The sequence below is a fragment of the Protopterus annectens genome, chromosome 3.part1 (genome assembly GCF_019279795.1).
Source record: "Protopterus annectens isolate FY-2018-M chromosome 3.part1, PAN1.0, whole genome shotgun sequence".
NCBI lineage: Eukaryota > Metazoa > Chordata > Ceratodontiformes > Protopteridae > Protopterus > Protopterus annectens.
Window position 1 is genome coordinate 327172129 of NC_056732.1, and position 23022 is coordinate 327195150.

Sequence of the window (23022 nt, forward strand, 5' to 3'; positions counted from 1 at the left end):
TGTTAGCATACTGGGAAGAACAAATCATATTTAATACAGTACATCCATTGAAGAAGTTTTGGAGCTATTCTGCTCGTTTTGTTGATGACATGTTTTTGTTATGGACAGGTACAAGACAGGAGTTGTATCAGTTTATTACCTATTTGGAAACCACAACAGATTTTCTTAAGTTTCAGTCTCTCATGCTCTGATGCACACACAAATTTTCTAGGGTCTATATTAGATCATCGAAGTGTTAATACTTCGAATGGCCTAATATCGACCTGAAAACAGCAAACGCTGAAAATAGCGAAGCTGCAAATAATCAAATTTTTTCCTAGGGAAAGAATTCAGTTGTCCGTTTCTGTGGCTTTGCTATTTTCAGCACTGTGGTGGAAAGTTACGGGTTGGGTTCTAAGTGTGCGACTGTGTGGACGTTAGGGTTAGGGCGAGGTATGTTAGTTAGGGTTAGGGCACGGGTGAGGTGAGTGTAAGATAGTGATAGAATTTAGGGTTAGGGCGGGGCATGTGAGTTAGGGTGAGGTGAGTGTGCGATAGTGACAACTGTTAGGGTTAGGGCGGAGTATGTGAGTTAGGGTGCGGGTAAGGTGAGTGTGCGATAGTGATGGACTTCAGGGTTAGGACGGGGTTTGTGAGTTAGGGCGCGGGTGAGGTGAGTGCGCGATAGAATTGGACCTTAGGGTTAGGGTTTGGGTTAAGGATAGTGGATAGATAGTACTGTATGTACAGTTTAGTGTAGGGTTAGATGTAGGATTTTAAGTGTATGTGTGTGGATTGCTATGTTTTTGGTGTGCGTTTCAAGGAACAGTGAATCGTTTCCCAGGGAATAAATTCACTGTTCTGAGCTTTCAATGTTTTTAGATTTCGTGGTTAGAAGTTCGAGGTTGTTGTATTCGATGATGAGCTGTTTCGTTGAACTGATATAGACCCGATTTTCTAGATGTTCGATTATTTAAGAATGGGGAAAGAAAGATAGAAACAACATTATATAGAAAGGAATGCTGGAGGAACAGTCTTTTGGCATATGATAGCATGCACCCCAGACATTTGTTTGAGAATATTGTTAAAGGACAATTTTATAGAACATCTAGGCTATGTACCAAATGATAAATGTTTCAGACAAAAATCGATGGAAATAATGGATAATTTTAGCAAAAGATGGTATAAGAAAAATGTTATGCAACGTGTATTTTATGAGAGTAATAGGGAAAGATCACATATGACCATGTTTTTCTGAAAAATAACACTGTGAACAACAAGGAGGTGGATAGCTTGAGTAGGCAACCACTGCATGTTAACTTGAGTTACAGTAATAATGTGGGGGGTATATGGAACATAATTCGACAAAATTGGATAATCTTGTTAACAGATGATAATCTAAAGGAATTGGTTACACAGCAACCTCTCCTTTGTTTTAAACGTTGCAATAATTTGAAGGACTTGTGTAATGACCAACATATAGTTAGACAACCTCGAATAAGGCGACAGGGTACGTTTCCCTGCAAGACACTGCAAAGCTTGTCAGTACATTAGAAGTGACAACTTATTTATTCATCCAGTCACAAGGAAAAGATATTCTTTGGTGCAATATGCAGACTGTCACACCAGTGATGTTATATATCTGATCCAGTGTAAGGAATGCTGCTCATTTTATATTGGAAAAACGAACTGTAAATTAAAAAAATAGGATACTACCAGCATATGTCAGCCATATGCACAGGAAATTTTCCCAATGATTTATATCAACATGAGAGTAATAAAACTGGGCATACATTTAATTTATGGTGTTTCAGATTATCAGAATGTCCAAAACGGGGAGATTTAAGTAACCTAACAGAGTACAATGCGACCATGTGGATTACTGAATTAGGTGCTGACAGAGTCCCAGGTATGAATGATGTTATTCCTTTTAAACCCACCCTAAAAAGGAGGAGGGTTCAGTATTGAATTTTGATTGGATATTGTATATTTTAAAAGTTGTTTCTGTGTTGTGCATGTTGTCTGAAGAAGGGTTTTTAACCTGAAATTGCTTACACATTGTTTTAATAAACTTCGAGTACATCAGCCTGGTGGTCCTGATATATTTTTGCGGTTTTGCATTTTGCTGCTTGGAATTTCGAACCTTAAGTATGAAGGTTTCATTTTATTTATTTTTGCCAAATTCATCACATTGCTTGAACCCTGTGGTTCCCTTGTGTTTCTCAGCCATCTTCCACAAATACAAGAGGGCACACGCCCAGACACAAAAGTCTCACATGCACACTAACGGAACTACAAACTAACGGAAGGACAGAGTGAAGATTTTTTTTTTCTACCAACAATGGTACTCGGAAAAAAATACCCGCAAAAGGGTAAAGTAAGAAAGAGAGAGAAAGGGAATACCAATGATGGTATTTAAGAATTTACCAGAGGTAAGAGGGAAGGGAGGGGCCTATACCAACAATGGTAAGCTTTTACCGACAAGGTAAGAAAAAAGATATTATACATCACTCACGCCCAGAAAACAAAGCAGTAACAACAAAAATTCAAAGAGAGGCACAACTAAAACAGTTAAAGAAGAGGTGATATGTAAAGATATACATAAAAAAATCTAGCACAGCTGACACATCCGATTTTCTATGCAGCAAATTAGTTCTTAGGGGAAGGGAAGAGAGGCCCTATGGTAAAGCCTTGGCTTGAGAGTTTCTGGCTGGTGTAAGCTTGATATAATGGCTAAGTCGGTTCCGAAGGTCGGAACAGAGACCCAACAGTCAAGAATGAATGAAGATTGACAACATCAGATATTCCCTTACCCTTTTCTTGGTGTGTATATCCTGGGCTTCCCAGTGGAAATGTTCCATCTAAGTGTGCAGGGTTTCCCCAAAAGATAAATCTTTAGGAGGGGAATCAGAAGCCAGGTTCTCCTCTGAGTCTTCAAAAGATGCCATGGAAGGATCCTCTTCAAAAACAGAATCCTCCTTGTCAGAATACTCATCTGATTTAAATGGGTCAGAAAGGACTTCTGGAAGGGGTCCCTTTTTCTTTTTCCTGGAGAGGATGCAGCTGGGGGTTGCCTGCTTCTAACAAGGGAAATAAGGTCCTCAGCCAATCTTACAAGGTCCTGCTGATAAGCCTGTAAGTGGGAACCAGTAGCCCTAGACTGGGGCTGAGATGAAGCCACTTTCTTGAGAGAAGCTCTCGGTTTAGACCTAGAGACATCTGAAACATGGACACCAGTCCCCCCTTCACTAGACTGTTTGCTGCCATGGTATGGTACCATGCAAATGCCCCATCAGCTATACTGAGGTCATCAAACGCCAAGGCCTGCAAAGCAGTCTCAAACCCAAACAACGAACTTCGTCCTAAGGCTTGAGCATATGTTAAGGGACCCAATAGAGACCTGCGCCACCACCTCAGTTGCAAAAAGGGGCTGAGAAAGTTCCTCAACTTCCTCAGCGATAATAAGCCTGGGAGGACTGGCCAACTGCAAGTGGGCATCATTTGAGGCCGTAAGCCTGGGGTATTTTCCTTCTCCCTTTTATGCTTAAGAAATTCAGCTTTGGATCAACTGGCAAATACCATAACATGTGGATGACCTGATGATTCACTGATGTGCCTAACTAGAATCTTGGCCCTACTTCTAATTGTTCTAGTATTAAATTGGGCACAGAAATGACAGCTGGAAATGTCGTGATCTAGGCCCAACCAAGTAACACAGAAGGATGGAAATCTCGATGTGGAATCCTATTTACCACAAAGGAGACAATTATTGTTTTTTCTCTGACGTGTTGTCAAAAATGTAGAAAGGATACCCCAAACGGGATACTTAACTTTCTGAAGTCTTCTCTCTGGTGCAGACCGATTGATGCACTGACGAACTCTGCTTCAGGCTCTGATGGCAAGAAAGAAATGAGATTATGATGTTGGCTGACTCCCCTTATACCTGAGTGTACTAATGTCAGTCAGGGCATTCTCTGGCTGTTGGAGAAGGCAGATTTTTCTCTGGTAGAGGGGCCAGCGACAGTCTTCCATGGTGGGAAATCCCATTTGTCAGGACTGCAAAACTGAAACAAGAAGAACATCTTTTATGGCAGATGCAGCTTAATGGCACACAATTCCCAGGCTTAAACAAACGTATTTCCATCTTGAGTGTCTTAAAGTTCAGATCAGCCAAGCTTTGACTCAGACAAGTTCATTTAACTTTGAGTGTTAAATGTTTACAGCTTGTATTACTATGTTGTATTATGTATCTATTACATCTGCTTTTGAATTTGTCATGTGATCTGGTTCTAATCACATTATCTTTTTTACTATCTAATGTAGTTGCTGAGAACATGTTCATTCAGTTCTGATTAAATCCAGATTACTGATGGATGAAAGCACTTCACTGTATTTTAATAAACAAGGACTTTTGTGTTGACTTTCAGTTGATTTTCTCTTCTTGCTCATCTTGTGCCTGCTGCCATTACCCGATCTGGTGCCCCTGAACTCTTATTTGAGGAACATAAAAAAAAAAATTTGCAATACAAATGCATTACCAGCATTCACTTCTGAACACAGGCGGTGACCTACTGACATATTGGCTTTGTCTGATCACACCCTCTACTACCTTGCGCCCAGGGCAGCTACACTTTTCACCTCACAGTTATACCGCAAACTGATACCCCATTAAATCTCTAACATGAATCTTGCAAAGGGTTGCGTCCCTGAAGCCTGCGGAACAGCTATGATAATGATCCTATAGGAGATTTAACCACCGACCCCGGTAATTTCAGATACATAAATCTTACCAGCCTTGTTTATAAGCCCATGGAACATACTACTTCTGATTTCATAAATACAGACACTGATAAATTCTTAGCTCTGGATCCACATCAGTCTAGCTTTATCAAAGGTAAGTCCTGCCTTCTTCACCTTGTAAACATCTTTGAAAGGGTAACTCAAGCAGTTGTTGACAGCTAATGGTGAAGGTGGACATGGCCAAGACATTCAGTACTATTCCCCATGCAGCCATCATTGACTAACTGGTGAACTTCAACATCAATCCATTTGTAGTAAGGAGAACAGAAAATTAGAAGTGGTACAGAGCACATGTTGTTAAAGTAGCAGGCCTCACCTTAGAAAGTAAAATTGTCATAAGTTTGGTTCCTCCTTGCTCAATGTTGGGACATCTTCTATTTGGCATTTACTTCTCAGATCTACAATCTAATAACCCAAGTTTCTAGTTAATGAGTTTCTCTGAGACTGCATACTAAGGCGAGTTGTTTGAACACCCAGTTACATGAAAGTACTGCAGAATGGACTGGACTACACAAACACCTGATATAAAGGTAATGGCAACAAACTAAATGCCAAAAAACACAGTATAATCTACTTTAATAAGAGAAATAACTGCTCATCATACTACACATATGGCACATGGTTATGCATGTCATTTACGCACCCATGTGGATAACTTCCCATCTCTGATCATGTCTCTTTGGAAATTCTTCTAGCTGACTCAACTAATAGCTAAAACCACCTTATCTAGACTGAAAGTACTCTTGCTTTTACTGTGCTCATTTCTTTTCTGCACCACTACTTAATACAGTAACCCTTTTATATGTACTTAACAAAGCAAAATCGCTCAGCAAAAATGACCCAAGTGGTTCCTAACAAAAAAAAGTCTTGGGGACAAGTCTCACAGTTATCCAGAGCAACAGCCATCCTCTCTATAAAGTGTTACTTACAGATTCCTCCATGGTGAGCTATACAATAAATTAATAGAATGCACTGCCATGACAGGTTCTGATCCCTGTGAATTACCCCTTTATAATAAACAAATAGTATCCTAGCTACAGTCAAGAGTAACCTTGAGAATTGGAAAGGCACTTACAAATTCTCTCCAGGCCTAAACTTCACAATAAGCAAATAAACATTCTCCCCAGGCCTACGTATATTGCACAAGTAAATATCACCTCCACCTACAACAACTAACTAACAAACACTTTCTACTACATTTCTGCACCCCCCATGTGGGGGAAGGGGGATCTGCCCCCCCCCCCAATAAATTAAACATACCAACTCCACAATTGCACTACAGTGGAAAAAAAGTTAATTTCCTAACCTCAGTGTATGGTGATTGTGATACAGTGAGGTTAGGAAATTAACTTATTTGCAATGTAGTGCGATCTTGGATTTGAGCCCCCCACATGGGGGGGTGCAGGGGGGCTTGCCCCCTACAGAAATGTAGCAGAAATTGCGTTTGTTAGTTAAGTGCTGTTATAAGTGGAGAGGATGTTATTTATATATACATATATGTACAAAAACATATATATATCTATATATATATATCTATATACACACACACACATTTACATGTTCGCACATATATGTAAATAAATGTCTTTCTACATATTCATCATTATCGTCTTACATAAATAGCTTCTAGTTATTAACAGACCTTGGTATATGTACTGTAACACAGATTCAGATGACCAGTCTGATACTGAGCAGTACTATCTCTGAACTTTGTTGCTCATAGTCCTTGATGAATCTGCATGTGTGTAATGCACCACCTACCTGCTTGATGTACATATTAACTGAGCTGCTTTAAAAACCTGATCCACTGCTGCAAGTCCCATGTAGGCATTTTCTGGGGTTTTCTTGTACAATGTTCTTACTCACTGTACACCATGTCTATGAATGCCACTCGATAAAGAGGACAAAAAAGGTGCAATTCATACATTTGCTGTAGAGGGAAATAGTTAAAAAGGGAACAACTTTTTTTCTTCTTCTTGGAGTATGGACACTGTGTTTTCTGTCTGTCAAACTGCAAAGGAAAGCTTTGAGTTTAAAACTTTCAGTATGCAAGTGTTGTGTTTGCTTTGTTAAAGAGGCCTGCTATAAGGGTTGCATATTTCATACAACAAAACAAAACTTATGCTATTTCATCCTACCAAAGCTATAACAGCCCCCTCCACATTCACTATTGAATCCGTCAAGAAAACCATAATTTCACCCACTGTCCATACAAAGCTGTTAGGTGTTGAAATCGACAATAACATGAGATTTGATTTCCACATAGCTCATACTATTAAAAAAGTCCACAAAATACTAGGTACCCTGTGTATAGGAATAAACTTTACAAACAACACTAAAGCCACCATATCTCAAACACACTTAATCTCAACCCTTCTGTGTGCATCTCCAATTCTCACCAACTTTAGGAAATCTGACCTCACAAAACTTGAAACGTTATAATAAAAATTACAAGATTTGCAGCCAACTCAAACTCCCAATCACATCACTGTATATCACTCAGGCAGCTTAACTGGCTAGAGTATCCTCAACTCCTACTTTACAACCAACTATCCATGGCCCATAAATTACTCTACGAGAAAAAAAGACACCTGCCCTGCAAAATCTACCACAACCACACTCCAGTAACAGAACCTTACGATCCAATAATTAATCCCTGATAAAAGTCTTAATTGCCAATAATCAGGCTGGAGAATCCCTCTTCTCTAACTGTATAGCCAAAATCTGGAATAATTTACCTCCTATTATAATATCCACCACAACCTCATCACAATTTAAAGCTTTACTGAAAACTCACCTTTCCAAAAACTGGACATGTCCATGTATGGCTCCTGACTAATCCAGTATGTTTCCTTATGCTGATGTTATACAAGTGTCATTCTAACTAGTCATACACATAAACACAAATGATATGATATCTAGTATTATGCTTCTAATCACACTAACTGCCCTATATTCTATACTTAATTGTGTTTTACTGTGTTGATTATATTCTACTTGTATCTCTGTTGTATTAGTTTTATTTTAAGTGGCGCTTTTCTCCGCGGGCCTCCGCTGGAAAAGGGACTTGTGTCCAGTTGGACTTCCCCAGTTAAATGTTAAATAAAATAAATAAATAAATATAAAGTGGGTAAATACGTTTTCCATGAAGCATTTAAATGTACAAGTATAGTTTATTTGACAGTTCACCAGGTGTAAATTAAAAGCACAACACATGACATTTCTTACCTCCCAGTTAGGTCTTTTTTGTTGAAATCTGAGCCACTGTTGAGCAGAAGATTCAGGCACTCTAAGTTCCTAAAAAGTACACAGCCAAAGAACTCAATTAAAATATTCATTTTGTACTGTATGTTACCCTATCTTACAGCTAAAAGACTAATATGCTGGAAGCAGAGATTTCTGGGTTTCCCCAAGTACAAAAGTGCAAGTTATTTATTTATTGCAGGCTGGAGTCCCACACCAAGCCAAATCCTTTTTTCCAGGGGCGACACAGGGAGAAAGCTCAATGCTGATGTACAAAACACATACATAAAAACTAGAACAGTTAATAGTAGAGATATGCTAAAAGTACAGTTGTGTACACTTACCATAAATGTAGATGTTCGAGTGAATTCACTGTTCCAGTCATTACATTTGGGTAATCTGCTGGCAGGTTGCCCTCAGTCGGTCTGATTAACAAAGTCTTGGGTCTTGCGTCGGTTGCTGTCCCTTCTTCCATGACGTCAGGTCATCAGTGGTATAAAACATGCAGCCGACGTCATTACATCAGTTTTTCTTGCCCCAGATGTCAGGTGCCCCTCAAATGGGGAGCAAATAAAATGAAAAACTCAAAAATATACCTCCAACCAAAAGCAAATACACCAGAAAGGCTTTTAAGCATAGTAAAAGAAAGTAGAGGTATAGCCAGAGAAAAACAGGGGGCTGGAGGGAGGGTAACCAGGATTGCAACAGTGAATACACTCTAACATCTACATTTATGGTAAGTGTACACAACTGTACTATGTTCTTCATGTTTCACTGTTGCAGTCATTACATTTGGGTAGATTAGCAAAGCTATGGTTGGGAGGAGGACATTACACAGCATTAGGACCAGCTATAAGGCCCTGCAAGACAGCAGTTGAAAAGCCAGCTCTGGATTTAGAGAAAATTGGTAAATGATAATGCTTGGTGAAAGTATAGCAGCTTCTAGAATATCCCTGGAAGGAACACCTCTGAGAAAGGCTACAGACGTAGATGCAGCCCTGGTGGAATGCGATCTGATCCCCTGGGGGATAGGTTTTCCATGGTGCTTATAGCAGAAATGAATGTAATGGCTTATCCATTTAGAAATGGTCTGTTTTAAAATAGCCTTCCCCTCTGCCCCAGCAGCAAATGCTACTAGCATTTTCAGATTTTAGCAGATTTTCTTCGAAGTTTAGTTCTGTCCAAGTAGAATCTAAGTTGTCTGTGCACGTCCAAGGAATGCATAATCTGTTCCCCTTTGTTCTGTGGATTGGGATACAAGGTTGGCAAATGAACAGACTGATTAAGAGCCACACTGGAAACCACCTTGGGCATGAAGGATGGATTGGTCCTCAGAGATACCCTGTCCGCATGAAAGATGATGAAAGGCTCCACTGCCATAAGGGCCTGTAAATTCACATATCCTTCTAGCTGAAGTGATTGCTAAAAGGAAGGTTGTTTTCCAAGAAAGAAATTTTAAGTCTGCAGTAGCAGCTGGCTCGAAAGGAGGTAGAGTGAGCTTCTCCAAAACAAAATTAAGGTCCCAGGCAGGGGTAGGAGCTCTCCTGGGTGGTCTCAAGTTATTTGCCCCTCTGAGATACTGCTTGAGCAGGGGATGAGAAAAGAGGGGTGGGTTCTGTGTTATAGTGAGCTGAAATAGCTGAAGCGTGAATTTTAATAGAGGAAAAAGACAGGCCCTTGTAAAGCATCTCAGTTAAGTATTGCAAAATCTGAGGTAAATTGGGTGCTGCTGTGCTCATCCCTAAATATTGGTTCCAGGCACAGAATCTTTCCCATTTGTCAGCATAAGATTTTCTAGTACTAGGTCTTCTCGCCTCCAAGATGACATCCATCACAGGTTTGCTGAGGGATGCTAAGGGTGAATTTAAGTTATTAGCCAAGCTGCAAGGTTCAATGTTTGGAGCAGAGGGTGCAGAATTTGGTTCTCCTGCTGAGACATCAAGGAAGGTGTCTGAGGCAGGTGCCAGGGAGATATTTGTGACACACTGCGCAGGAGTGGGTACCAGTGTTGGCGTGGCCAGTCTGGAGCAATCAAAATCATTCTTGGTTTGTCCTGTTTGACTTTTAGCAGAACTTTGGAGAGCAGAGGCAGAGGGGGAAAGGCGTAGGCTAAGTTTTTCTAGCTGAAGGACAGAGCATCCACTTTCCAGGCTTTTTTGTGGGGAGTCCTTGCGCAAAATCTGTCCAACTGGTAGTTCTGGGGGGAGGCAAATAGATCTATGTCTGGGCTCCCCCACTTGCTTGCCAACATGTTGAAAATCCGTGGTTCCAGTTTACATTCGTGTGGGTCCATGCGATTTCTGCTTAGTCCATCTGCCAGTGTATTCAATTTTCCTGGCAGGAATTGAGCTTGTAGGTGCACTTGGTAGCTCAATGCCATGTTCCCCAATGCCATGGATAGTCTGCAGAGAGGGTAGGAATGTGCACCCCCCTGCTTGTTTATGTACCACATAACCGTGGTGCTGTCCATCTTTACCATTAGTTGTCCTGGAAGAATGTAGTCTTTGAAGGCTGTCAGAGCATTCTGTACAGCTAAAATTTCTTTTTGATTGATATGTAGGTGCATTTGATTTGGGTTCCATTTGCCCTGAATGCACTTCCCTGCCAGGTGAGCCCCCCATGCATAGTCTAATGCATTTGTAGTTAGGGTTTGGGTGGCAGGGTGTAGTGAGAGTGGAAGTCCCTTGTTTTGGTGGCAGGCCTCTGCCCACCATAGGAACTCTAGGCATAGGCAAGGTATGATAGGAATCATTGTTTCCAGGCTGTGACAATGTTGACTCCATAGACTTTTTAAGTACTACTGAAGTTTCCTCATATGCAGTCTTGCATATGGAATTAGAAGAATGCAGGAGGCCATGAACCCCAAGGCTTGCAGTATTTGTCTTGCAGAAAGCAGGGTTTTTGTGGCCACTTGTTTGAAGTAAGTTACCAAATGAATTTGCTTTTCTGGTGTGAGGAAAGCCATCTGGGCAGTTGTATTCAAGCTTGCACCCAGGAATGTAATCTGTTGAGAGGGTACCAGTTGTGATTTCTTTTTGTTTATGGTGTACCCCAGAAAAGTTAGAACCCTTTTTACAAACGCCAGATGATTTAGAAGTATGGCCTGGTTTTCTGCCTGAATTAGACAATCATCCAGGTATGGATATATCTGAATATTTCTTTGCCTGCAAATGCAGTTATTGGAGCGAGGCACTTTGTGCATACCCTGGGCGCAGTAGACAAGCCAAAGGGCAGTGCAGAGAACTGATAATGCAAGTAGCCTGCTTTGAAGCATAGGTATCTTCTGCAAGATTCCCTGATTGGGATATGCAGGTAAGCTTCTTTTAAATCTAGAGTTGGCAACCAGGCATCTTTGTCTAGCATAGGAAGTAACTGGTGAAGAGTCAGCATCTTGAATTTTGGAATGTTCAGAAAGGTGTTTAGAGTAGACAGGTCCAGAATTGGACGCCATGATTTGTCTTTTCTGGGTACCAGGAAAAGCCTGGAATAGAAACCTTGTCCCTTTTCCTCTTCTGGTACCGGCTGAATAGTCCCCATGTTTAAGAGGGAAAGTACTTGTTTTTGAGCCTCTGTCCACTGATTTGGGGGCATGTCTGGCCACCCATTTGATGTTGGCAACGTGTGGAAATGAAATCTGTATCCTTGGGACACTATATTTAGAACCAGAAAGGAGATGAAAAGCGAACAAAAAGGCACTCAAAACATGAACAAGGTTCGCTTGGAGACACTATATTTAGAATCCATTTGTCCTGGGTTATGAGTTCCCAGTTTTTTGCATGAAGAGCAATTCCCCCCCACCCCAAATGGGTGGGGCTAAAAGGTAAGTGGTTGGTAATTTTAAAGATAAATCATTGAGACTGTTTATCATGGGGGGGGGTCTTGTTATTTCCAGATTTGGAGGTGGAGGCCCCCCCCATTGCTTTGAAACGTAGGTATCTTCTGCAAAATTCCCTGATTGGGATATGCAGGTAAGCTTCTTTTAAATCTAGTTCTGAGAGTCCCCTGGGACTGAAACTTGGAACTTTTGGTGTGTCTGGGTTTGGTTAGAGAGGATCTGGAAGGAGCTAGAAAGGACCAGTTCTTAGTAGGCCAGTGCCTACTAAATCTTAGAGGTTGCACTTGTAAGAAATATTTTACAGTTTGCATAGATTTAGCTTTATCGTCCATCTTTTTTAGAACTTCTTCAGCCTTATTGCCAAACAGCCGGTCCTGATTTAAAGGAGCATCCAACAATTTCGCTTTAACATGATCAGGCAGAGATTGCTCCTTAAACCAAGCATGCCTTCTAAGCACAGACCCAGTCACAGCAGCCCTGCAAGAGGCCTCTAAGGAATCAAAGCCACATTGCAAAGTACGTTTTCCAACTTGTTCAGCAGAATGCAATAAATCCTGTAAATCTATTTTCCACACAGTCACAAATCAACATCATTTTCTGTTTAAGAAGTCCAATAATATGCTGCTGATATTTTAACATATGAAATTGGCAGTTTAAAGCCCTGATTGCCAAGGTTGTAGAAGTATAAACCTTTTTATCCCATCTATCCAGCACCCTGGAGTCTCTATCAGAAGGAGTAAAATTTTTAGCAGTAGAAGCCTTAATGCCCTTGGGCCACTGAGAAATGGTTTCTGGGTCTGCAACAGAATTTTTGAAAAGGAACTTGTGTGACTCAGGGACCCTGTAGTATCTGTCAGGTTTACAAGGAGCCAGAGGCTGGGAATCAGGGGCCATACTGGATTCCGAAAACACATCAACTATATCTAGTACAGGAGATATAGCCAAAAGCCTATGCTGAGGTAGAAGGAGGAAATCCCTAAGCCTCTTTTTTGATTCAGAAAATTCCTGACTTTGCCAGTGGAGATGCTCCCTTAAAGTATGTAAAGTTTCCCCAAAAGAAAAGTCCTCGGGGGGGGGGGGGAGCAGAGGGAATGGAATCCTCTGCATCAGAATCCTCATAAGTAGGGATGGACAAATCCAGGTCATTAGAAGAATCAGAAGAAACAGAGTCCTGATCAGAAGATACATAGTCAAGCTCAGCTCTAGGCCTCTTAGAAGGGGGGGGGTGACTACCCCTGATGTGAGTAATAAGATCTTCAGCCATTTTGATCATTTGTTTTTTAGGCATAAGGGCCTGAACATGTGGCCTGGACATCTGTTTTTTAGACATAGATCAAGATTTAGGCCTTAGTATAGTAGGTGGAGTCGCTTTAATATGCAAGTCTATAGGCCTGAATACACCCTCAGAAGCTGGTGCCTGCACAGCGGCTCCGGACCCATCCAAGGTAGAGACATCTGTGGATTCCTTAGGTGAAGCATCTCATGGCATACCAGACTCCAAATGGGTCTCAGTAGAGGCCTGCGAGTCAGAAGTAGCGGGTATCAGGGGCTGTGAAAACACCTACTTACCGGCGAACTGGCGAATGGCTTAAGAGAAGCGTCGTCGGCAGTTTTGGACCTCGACGGCCTGTTTCTTTTTCTTTGTGTTTTTTCTGAATCCCGGTAGTCGGATGGCTAACCGACGTCATTTCTGGATATCTAAGCAGAGAACCGAAATATTTAGAGGCAAAAATGTACCGACGACAGATAGTGCGCTGATTACATAAAGCACAAAACCGATAGCAAGGTACATTGTGGTCAGGGTCTAGGCAAGGAATACAGTACAGATGAAAGTCCTTATGCGGTATTTGCTTTCCACAAGTAATGCAATTATTAACTTTTACTGACATCGGTAAGGAGCAAGACAAAGTTTCCCCAACGGGGTACTTAGCTTTAAGTTGAAGACTTGGGTTCTGAAACTCGAAAACGAAAATTTCAGGAGTCGGCCGACCGGCACTTGCGAACTGCTTCTGCTTCGGGCACCACACGACAAGAAAGACTGATGTAATGATGTCGGCTGCATGTTTTATACCCTTGATGACCACTGCACGGCAAGAAAGACTGATGTAATGACGTCGGCTGCATGTTTTATACCCTTGACGACCTGATGTCATGGAAGAAGGGACAGCAACCAACACAGGACCCAAGACCAATCAGGCCGACTGATGGCAACCTGCCAGCAGGTTACCCAAATGTAATGACTGCAACAGTGAAACATGAAGAACATCAGCAACACAAGGATGTTACACCATTGTCAGAAAACTGTACACAGTGTACATCCTACAACAATTTATAAACTAAAGGTTTACAAATGAAAGTTACTTTGTATCCACTTAAGCTAAGTTCTCTTTTTACGGACACCCATACTGTAGAAGTATTTGTTTACCTAACTGTAGAGGAAGCCATCAGCTAAAAGTTTGCTGTTGTGTGTTTGGGTTTGCCCATCACTCTTGGGGGCTATCCTCATCCTCCCAGTCAACAGCACCTTGGAACCAGCCATTTAAGGAGGGTCAGAGCCTTAGTCCCAACTCAGGCTACGCCTCTTCTTTATGCAGAGAAAAAGTAACCCTTCTAAACAAAGGATGGGAGATGTTTAGAGCTTGGGGATGAGTGGCTGTAGGTAACAGATGGTTAGCGAAGATACATGGAGCAAACAGACCAGAAGGTAAGGCCTTGAAATGCAAGGTATGCACCCACATGTGAAAGCATACTGAACACTTTGTATAAAATTTAGACAGGAATGAGGTACTGAGTCATTTATAGGAGGGTTTAGAACGTGGCACGGAAACTAGTTTTATGACCTTTGTGTGAAAACCAGACAAACTTCTTCACAATGGCATTCAGATGTTATGTGGGCTGTAGGGGAGGACCTTTAAATACTAGTGCAATTATGAAATCTAAGGAAGATCTGAATACTCATCTAATCAATGACGAATGTCCTCTACACTGAAGAGTAAACCATCCCAAATATTTCAACCTGGAAAAGTGGTCACCGGAGAAGTCAAGATTCCAAAGAAGGATAGGTTTGATTGGGGGAGTAGCCTTCTGCTGCTGACTTTAGGAATCACTGTTTGAAATTATGTGGCCTGAAAGGTTCCTTTCCATAGTTACTGATCCCTTTCTTGGACTGAAAGGCTACCCGTTAGTTATTTTAAGAAAGTTGGTGAATGGAGATCACTTCCCATTAACTCTCATTCAAGTTAACAACTTCCTTAATCTACACACTAAACAGTTTAGTGAACAAAGGAATTACAAACTTCTGCAGGACCTCAGCACAGCATCCCACTGATGTCTCCTCAATGCCATCCCAAAAGTGTTTGCACTGCAACATAATCTGAAAGCTAAAACTTTTAAAAGGCCACAGTTGGTAGTATCAAAACAATGGCCAGACAAACTAGCAGTGAACGTCCTCACAGTCCTCCAAATTTTCTGAGGAACTTAAATTTGTGTGTCCTAACTAGATGGGATATTAATAAGGCCTTTTTTCATTCTTCTGCAAGTGCCCTCAATATATGGGTAATTTCACGGTGTGGCTGGTAATACTGAAGCAGGCAGTGAATGGTACAAAGATCTTTTAGCTCAGATGCCAATATATCTGAATTACTTTTCTGGAGACAGGGTGGTAAGATAAGAAGCACTCTGGTGTGAGCTGTAAGCAGGCAACAGAGAATGTAAGCTAATGGTTGCTGGTCTAAGGACTAACCAGCCAGATTAGCTATTGCTGTGAACCTTGGTTTGTTTTTTAAATGGAGGTTTCCAAAAGGACTTCACGGTTTCCACTTGTAACTAACAGGAATGAAGAACATTCCTTAATATCTAAATATGTCACCATTTTCTGCTTCTACTTGTTAACCGTAAAGTAATAGAATCTAAACAAATGATAGATATTCTTAAGGGAAAGGCATACCCTTCTCAGAAGAGCATTCTGATGACAAGTACACTTAAGTGTAGCTAGGGTCATGGAGCTTTTCTCCCTGCCTATAGTCACAGAAATGCATTAAATGAGAGCCAAATAACTTCAAGCACTAATAAATTGCCAACCTAAATTTACACAGAACTGACAAATATAACCCGAATAATCCTAAAGCTAAGTAAAGAAACCAGCAATGCAACTACTGAAAATGGCAATCTGGATGGGAGAGTAGGAGGAATAAACACTAACAAATTAACTACTAACATTAGCTACATTTGAAATTCAAACATTGCTCAGAATGGTCAAATCTGACCTGAAAACAATTTCATTTATGATGAAGAAACCCTCCACCAAAATGCCAAAAATTGCTGTCTAAAACAGCAAACAAGATCTGGAAAGAAGGGGAGCTACAGTGCATTATGCAATTTAGGGGAGGTGTTTTAAAGCCTTGGAGAGTCTTAAAGGGGTTGAGTGACTGTAGTCTGTGGCTAACCAGTTCTAATGTTGCAGTGACAGGAATGGATCATGTAAGATCAATTAATTATCTAATAACTTAGAACAAGTTTGAAGAAAGAGGAAAAAAAACAAAAGAGTAGTTACTGAGACAATAACACTGAGTTTTGCAAGGGACCTAAAAATGAAAAATAGTAAAATAAAGCAATACATTTCTTACAAGAACAAATGCAGAACAGGAGAGAAAGATTAGAGGAAGGGAGAGGATTTAGGCTACTCAGATTTAATATTGGCCTAAGGTCATTTATCTGCTTGGGAATCTAAAGACTCTTGAAAAAAATCAGAAGTCTCATTCATAATAAGATCTCTTGGATTATTCCTTTGGATAAGAGGTATTGGGAGGAGTAAGGAGACAGGCCTGAGAAGAAATATAAAGGGAATGCTTTTGATAGTAAAATAAAGCAATACATTTCTTACAAGAACAAATGCAGAACAGGAGAGAAAGATTAGAGGAAGGGAGAGGATTTAGGCTACTCAGATTTAATATTGGCCTAAGGTCATTTATCTGCTTGGGAATCTAAAGACTCTTGAAAAAAATCAGAAGTCTCATTTATAATAAGATCTCTTGGATTATTCCTTTGGATAAGAGGTATTGGGAGGAGTAAGGAGACAGGCCTGAGAAGAAATATAAAGGGAATGCTTTTGTCTCCAGATACTACCTCCCTGATCCCCAAAGGTACTTCAGCAACATTCAAGTTCCCTGAAGAATGACAGATCTGCAAAAGATTACAGATGCCCAGTGGACATGAGGCTACTGAACTAAGAGCATGACTGCTTGCAACTGGTACAGAACACTATTTCTTGGCTAGTGATGGAGAGGTATAATTACATATCAGCATACTGTGGATGTTCTGTACAGAAAGTACTGACTGCACAGGATACACAATTTACCTGCAAAGTTTTAATAAAGGTGTATTTAGCTCTCCATGACTTAGGTCCACTCTACTTTCAGGAACGCCTGGCATCAGCAATTCTACACCCTATGCTTAGCTTTCCATTTCAAGGGAAAGGTCCAAAATAGCATCCATTTGATTAAAAAGTACAGCAGTGTTGGAACCTGTTACCTGGCTAATTGAGGGAGTCCCAGTTACATATGGACTTATGGATTTTATGCCTTGTCATAACATTTTTGTTTTCAACTGCTTAAAAGTTTTATTTATATACATACAATTTTTTTATAAAGTGCTCAAACTTGAACACTGAAATAAACCAGAACCTGAATGACAAAATCCTTTGTTTTTTCAAAGAAGGAAGAGATTCGACAGCTTTTGAGAGAAGAAACAGCAGCAACTATTTCAAAAGCTCCAAGGACAGCAAGACGTCCATGAGATAAGCTCTTGGTGAAGGATAACTCAAAGAGTTTAAAGATGTGGCCTCCTGGGCCCATGTGCAGAACCCACTTGTCTTTTATGGCAGTACTCCAAAGCTAGGGCAAACCTAGAAGATTTATATCTGGGGCAATACTAGCCAGAAGAAAGAACTGCTGCAAAACCCTCTACACAGCCCAACACTTAGGTAGTAGATTCTGCCACTGAAGTGGTACCTTCCCCTCCTTGCTGGTTGGAGCAGCACAGGAGAAAAGATAGTAGTTACCAAGGGGTGGCATACATATGGACAAAATTCAACAATGCATTTTCTCTCCCCTGAAGCTCCTCAGTAGTCTTCTTAGGTTTTACCAAAGGGGACCTCCACCCCTGATCTTGGGTGAGTAGATCCTTTCTGCAAGGAAGCTTGTGGTAACCAGCCTCTGGCCAGTTCCAAAAGAAGGGAGAAACACTGTTGCCTGGGCCAGAAGAGAGTCACCACTATGATCTTGAGGGATTCCTTCTGAATCACCATAAGTACCCTGAAAATCAGTAGAAAGGGTGGAAAAGGATACAGGAACATTCATGTTAAAAGAAAAGGCACATGTCTTCCAGGTCTTCTTGCAGGGAGTCCTGGAGCAGACTCTTGTCAGCTGATTGTTCAGAGTAGAGGTAAATAGGTCTACTTGAGAAACTCTCCACAGATGGATCAAATCTTGGAAGATCACCTGATCTAGATTCCATTCTTCAGGGTCTGCCCTAGTCATCCTCAGCTTGTCTGCCCTACAATATTGCCATGACAGAAAGTAGGATCTCTATAGAGTGAGGCTGTGCTGTGAAGTTTTATTCCAAGCTAATGTGGCTAGTCTGTTAATGGGGTTATGACCCACTTCCCCCTTCCTTCTTGATATACCACCTGACTGCTGTATTGCCTGTAACAACTTGAAGAGGTCCTGGGGACCAAAGATGATTCAGAGAGTTGAGTGCCTTGATAAGGGCAAGCACCTCTTTTATATTTATGTGTCTGCATCTGTCCTTGGTGTCCCACTCACCTTGCACTTTCATCTCTCATGAAACTGCTGTCCAAGCAAAGTACAGAGAGTCTGTGGTGTCTGTCCCTCTTTGACCGGATTTAGGGATATTTGCTGTCTCCATCTAGTGATTACTCTTTTGACAAACCCCAGCACTGGGAACTGAAAAGACAAAGGATGTTGGTGCTGGGGTCAGAAAGACTTCAGATACAGTTGTATCCTTCTCATATGGAGTCTTGCCAGGGGTGCCATGAAAATCATAAATGCCATGAGAACCAAATCCTGAGGTATTCCCTCACAGTGTCTGGACTCTGTATGAAAAACCTTAGAAATACATCTATATCTAGATATTTTTTTTCCTGTGGAAGAAAAGTTCTTTGAAAGGAGGTGTCTAGCTGACACCACAGAATCACAATCCTGTGTGGAGTCAAAAAGACTTCTGAACATTTTCTCAGAATCCCAGCTTGTGTAAGAGATCTCTCAACCAACTGACAGATCTGTAACACTTTGAAAAATAATATACAAAGATAAGCAAGTAGTCCAAACATGAGAAAAAATGAAGATACCCTGTAACCTGCAATGAGCTATAACTGCAGCTAGACACTTTGTGAACACACTTGGTGGAGTGGATATTCCAAAGGGTAAGGCAGAGAACTGATAACGTGATCAGGACACACGAAACCTCAAGAAACACCTGAAATTTGGATGAATAGGGATGTGACACACCTCTTTTAATCTAGTGGTACCAGGAAACTTAAATGAGGAAGAGGAAGTAACCAGTTGTGAAGTAAAAGTGCATTTTAGAACAGCAAGCACTCACCCCAACACACTACTACTGATTAGATCAAACTAAATCCTAGTTAAGCAAAACACTACCTTATTCGCAACTCACATTCCAAAATCCGGTATTAAGAAAATCACAACATATACAGAAAAGGGCACCATCACAAACAGGTTTAGGAAAGAAAGATCCAGAAATGGTCTTCAAGCATTTTCCTTCTTTGGCATTAAAAACATCCCTGAATAAAAACCTTTTCCAGTATGGGAAGGAGGAACTGGTTCCATTACTCCCTGAGACCGCATGTGTTGAAAGATGGAAAAAACAGAGTCTAGTCTGGTGGTTGAGGAATTACCCTTTGAAAAGAGAGGGAATTCCTCTCAATGCCATCTATAACCTTGAAGAATGATCTTCAGAACCCATTTGTCTAAGAATATCTGTTACCAAAAAGAAAAGTAGAGATTCAGACTTTTTGGAAGGGAAAACGGACTGCCAGGGAGGGGGGGGGTTTGAGGGGGATGACAAAGTCCCTTAAACAGCCATTCTGATTTGTTGGACTGTTCATGATTTTGGAGGGTCCTGAATTGTTGACACCGTTTAGTTTTTTTTTTTTTACCAAAACTGGATGAGGCGTTGGAGAATCCCTTAACATTTTGGAAAAGGAGTGACAAATCTTAGATTCCCTGTATCAACCTACCCCATTCATCACACTTTTTGATCACCTTTGCAGCAGAGGAACCAAAAACTAGATCTCTACCCAAAGGAGAATTTAAAATCTCATTTTTTACATCATCTGGAAGGTTCTGAGAATGCAGCCAGGCAAACCACCTCAAAACAGTACCAGTCGTCGTAGCCCTGGTAGTAGTGTCAAGAGAGTCATACACACACTGTAAACAATGAGTAGTGACCTGTACAATTGAAGAAACTAAATTATTTAAAGTAGAATTTTCTTATTAAGAAGCTACTGTAGACAAATATTTCTCATACTTTCACAATTAGTCAGTACAAACTAACATGAACCTGACAGTTCAAAATTCTGAAAATCAAAGTTGCATAGGCATACACTTTTTCCTATACTTATCTTCCCATCCTTATCAGAAAAAGTAGGATTGGAATTAACAAAATGCTTAGCAGCTAAGATAACTAATGCTAAGTCAGCTTTGGGAGGAAGGTTTAAAAAAAAACTTAAAACACTGAGGAACTTTATATAGTCCGTCTGCCTTTTTAGGGACAGCAGGCTGACTTATCAGGAAATTACTGGCACTGGCACATCTTCAAGGTGACAAAACTAGAGGAATTTGTGATGTCTCTGGGAATTCCTTCTGCAGCAGTTCTTATTTCCTGATGGACTGAGAAGTGTTCTTCCACTGAAAACACTGACACATTCTATAAATAATCTCAGAGGAACAGAAACACACACAGAGAATAAGAAAAGTACAGTTGTGTACACTTACCATAAATGTACATGTTCGAGTGTATTCACTGTTGCAGTCATTACATTAGGGTAATCTGCTGGCAGATTGCCCTCAGTCGGCCTGATTAACAAAGTCTTGGGTCCTGCGTCGGTTGCTGTCCCTTCTTCCATGACGTCAGGGGTATAAAACATGCAGCCGATGCCATTACATCAGTCTTTCTTGCCGCATGGTGCCCGAAGCAGAAGCAGTTCGCAAGTGCCGGTTGGCAGACTCCTGAAATTTTCGTTTTTCAGTTTCAGAACCGAAGTCTTCAACTATGTTGGGGAAACTTTTTCTTGCTCCTTACTGATGTCAGTAAAAGTTAATAATTGCATTACTTGTGGGAAGCAAATACCTCATAAGGATTTTCATTTGTACTGTATTCCTTGCCTAGGCCCTGACCACAAAGTACCTTGCTGTCGGTTTTGTGCTAAATTTAATCAACGCACGATTAAACGTCTGTATATTTTTGCTTCTAAATATTTTGGCTCAAGTTTTAATTATCCAGAAAAGCAAATTCAATTGGTGACTTACTTCAAACAGGTGGCCACAAAAACCCTGCTATCTGCAAGACAAATTCTGCAAGCATTGGGGTTCATGGCCTCCTGCATTCTTCTAATTCCATATGCAAGACTGCATATGAGGAAACTTCAGTGGTACTTAAAAAGTTTATGGAGTCAATATTGTCACAGCCTGGAAACAATGATTCCTATCATACCTTGCCTGCAACTAGAGTTCCTATGGTGGGCAGAGGCCTGCCACCAAAACAAGGGACTGCCATTCACTCCACCCCCTGCCTCCCAAACCCTGACTACAGACTCATCAGACTATGCTTGGGGGGGCTCATCTGGCAGGAAAGTGCATTCAGGGCAAATGCACCTTCATATTAATCAGAAAGAGATGCTAGCTGTACAGAATGCACTGACAGCCTTCAAGGATTACCTTCATCCAGGACAATTAATGATAAAGACAGACAACAACACAGTTATGTGGTACATAAACAAGCAGGGGGGTACACATTCCTACCCCCTTTGCAGACTAGCCATGGCATTGTGGAACACAGCCTTGACCAACCAAAAACAACTATAAGCTCAATTCCTGCCAGGAAAGCTAAATACTCTGGCAGATGAACTAAGCAGAAATCTTATGGACCCACACAAATGGAAACTGGAACCACAAATTTTCAACATGTTGACAAGCAAATGGGGGGAGTCCAGACATAGATCTTTTTCCTCACCCCAGAACTATCAGTTGGACAAATTCTGCACAAGAATTCATCACAAAAAAGCTTGGAAAGTGGATGCTCTATCATTCAGCTGGAAAATCGTATCAGTCCATGCTTTTCCACCTCTGCCTCTGCTCTCCAAAGTTCTACTAAAAGTCAGACAGGACAAACCAAAAATGATTCTGATTGCTCCAGACTGGCCTCGCCAACACTGGTACCCACTCCTGCACAATGTGTCAAACCTTCCTCCATGGCACCTGCCTCAGACACCTTACCTACTGTCTCAGCAGAACTACCAAATTCTGCTCACTAAGCTCCAAACTTTGAATCTTGCAACGTGGCTAATCATCTAATTTCACCCTTGGCGTCCCTCAGCAAACCTGTGATGGATGTCATTTTGGAGGCTAGAAGGCCTAGTACTAGAAAATCTTATGCTGACAAATGGAAGAGATTCTGTGCCTGGAACCAATCACAAGGAATAAGCACAACTGTGCCCAAAATTCCTCATTCTGCAATACTTGACTGAGATGCTTCACAAGGGCCTATCTTTTTATTCCATAAAAATCCATGCCTTTGCCATTTCAGCTCATTACAACACAGAACCTCCCCTCTTCTCTCATCCTCTGCTAAAGCAGCATCTCAGAGGGGCCAAAAACTTAATACCTCCCAGGAGAGCGCCTACCCCTGCATGGGACCTCAATTTTGTTTTGGAAAAACTCACTCTACCTCCTTTTGAGCCAGCTGCTACTGCAGACCTAAAATTTCTCTCCTGGAAAACAGCATTCCTTTTAGCAGTCACTTCACCTAGGAGGATTTCTGAATTGCAGGCTGTTATGGCAGTGGAGCCTTTCATTATTTTTTATCCGGACAGGGTGTCTCTCAGGACCAATCCATCTTTCATGCCTAAG

The 23022-nt window shown here is 41.1% G+C and overlaps 1 protein-coding gene across 1 annotated transcript in view; it reads right to left on the minus strand.

Moving 5' to 3' along the window:
• Positions 1 to 23022, minus strand: part of ANKRD28 (ankyrin repeat domain 28) — a gene marked incomplete in the record, with an annotated part of 2819689 nt that overhangs the window by 959123 nt on the left and 1837544 nt on the right. Inside the window, 1 exon segment of the mRNA XM_044066773.1 lies at positions 8008 to 8076. Within this exon segment, the coding sequence (XP_043922708.1) occupies positions 8008 to 8076 (69 nt within the window).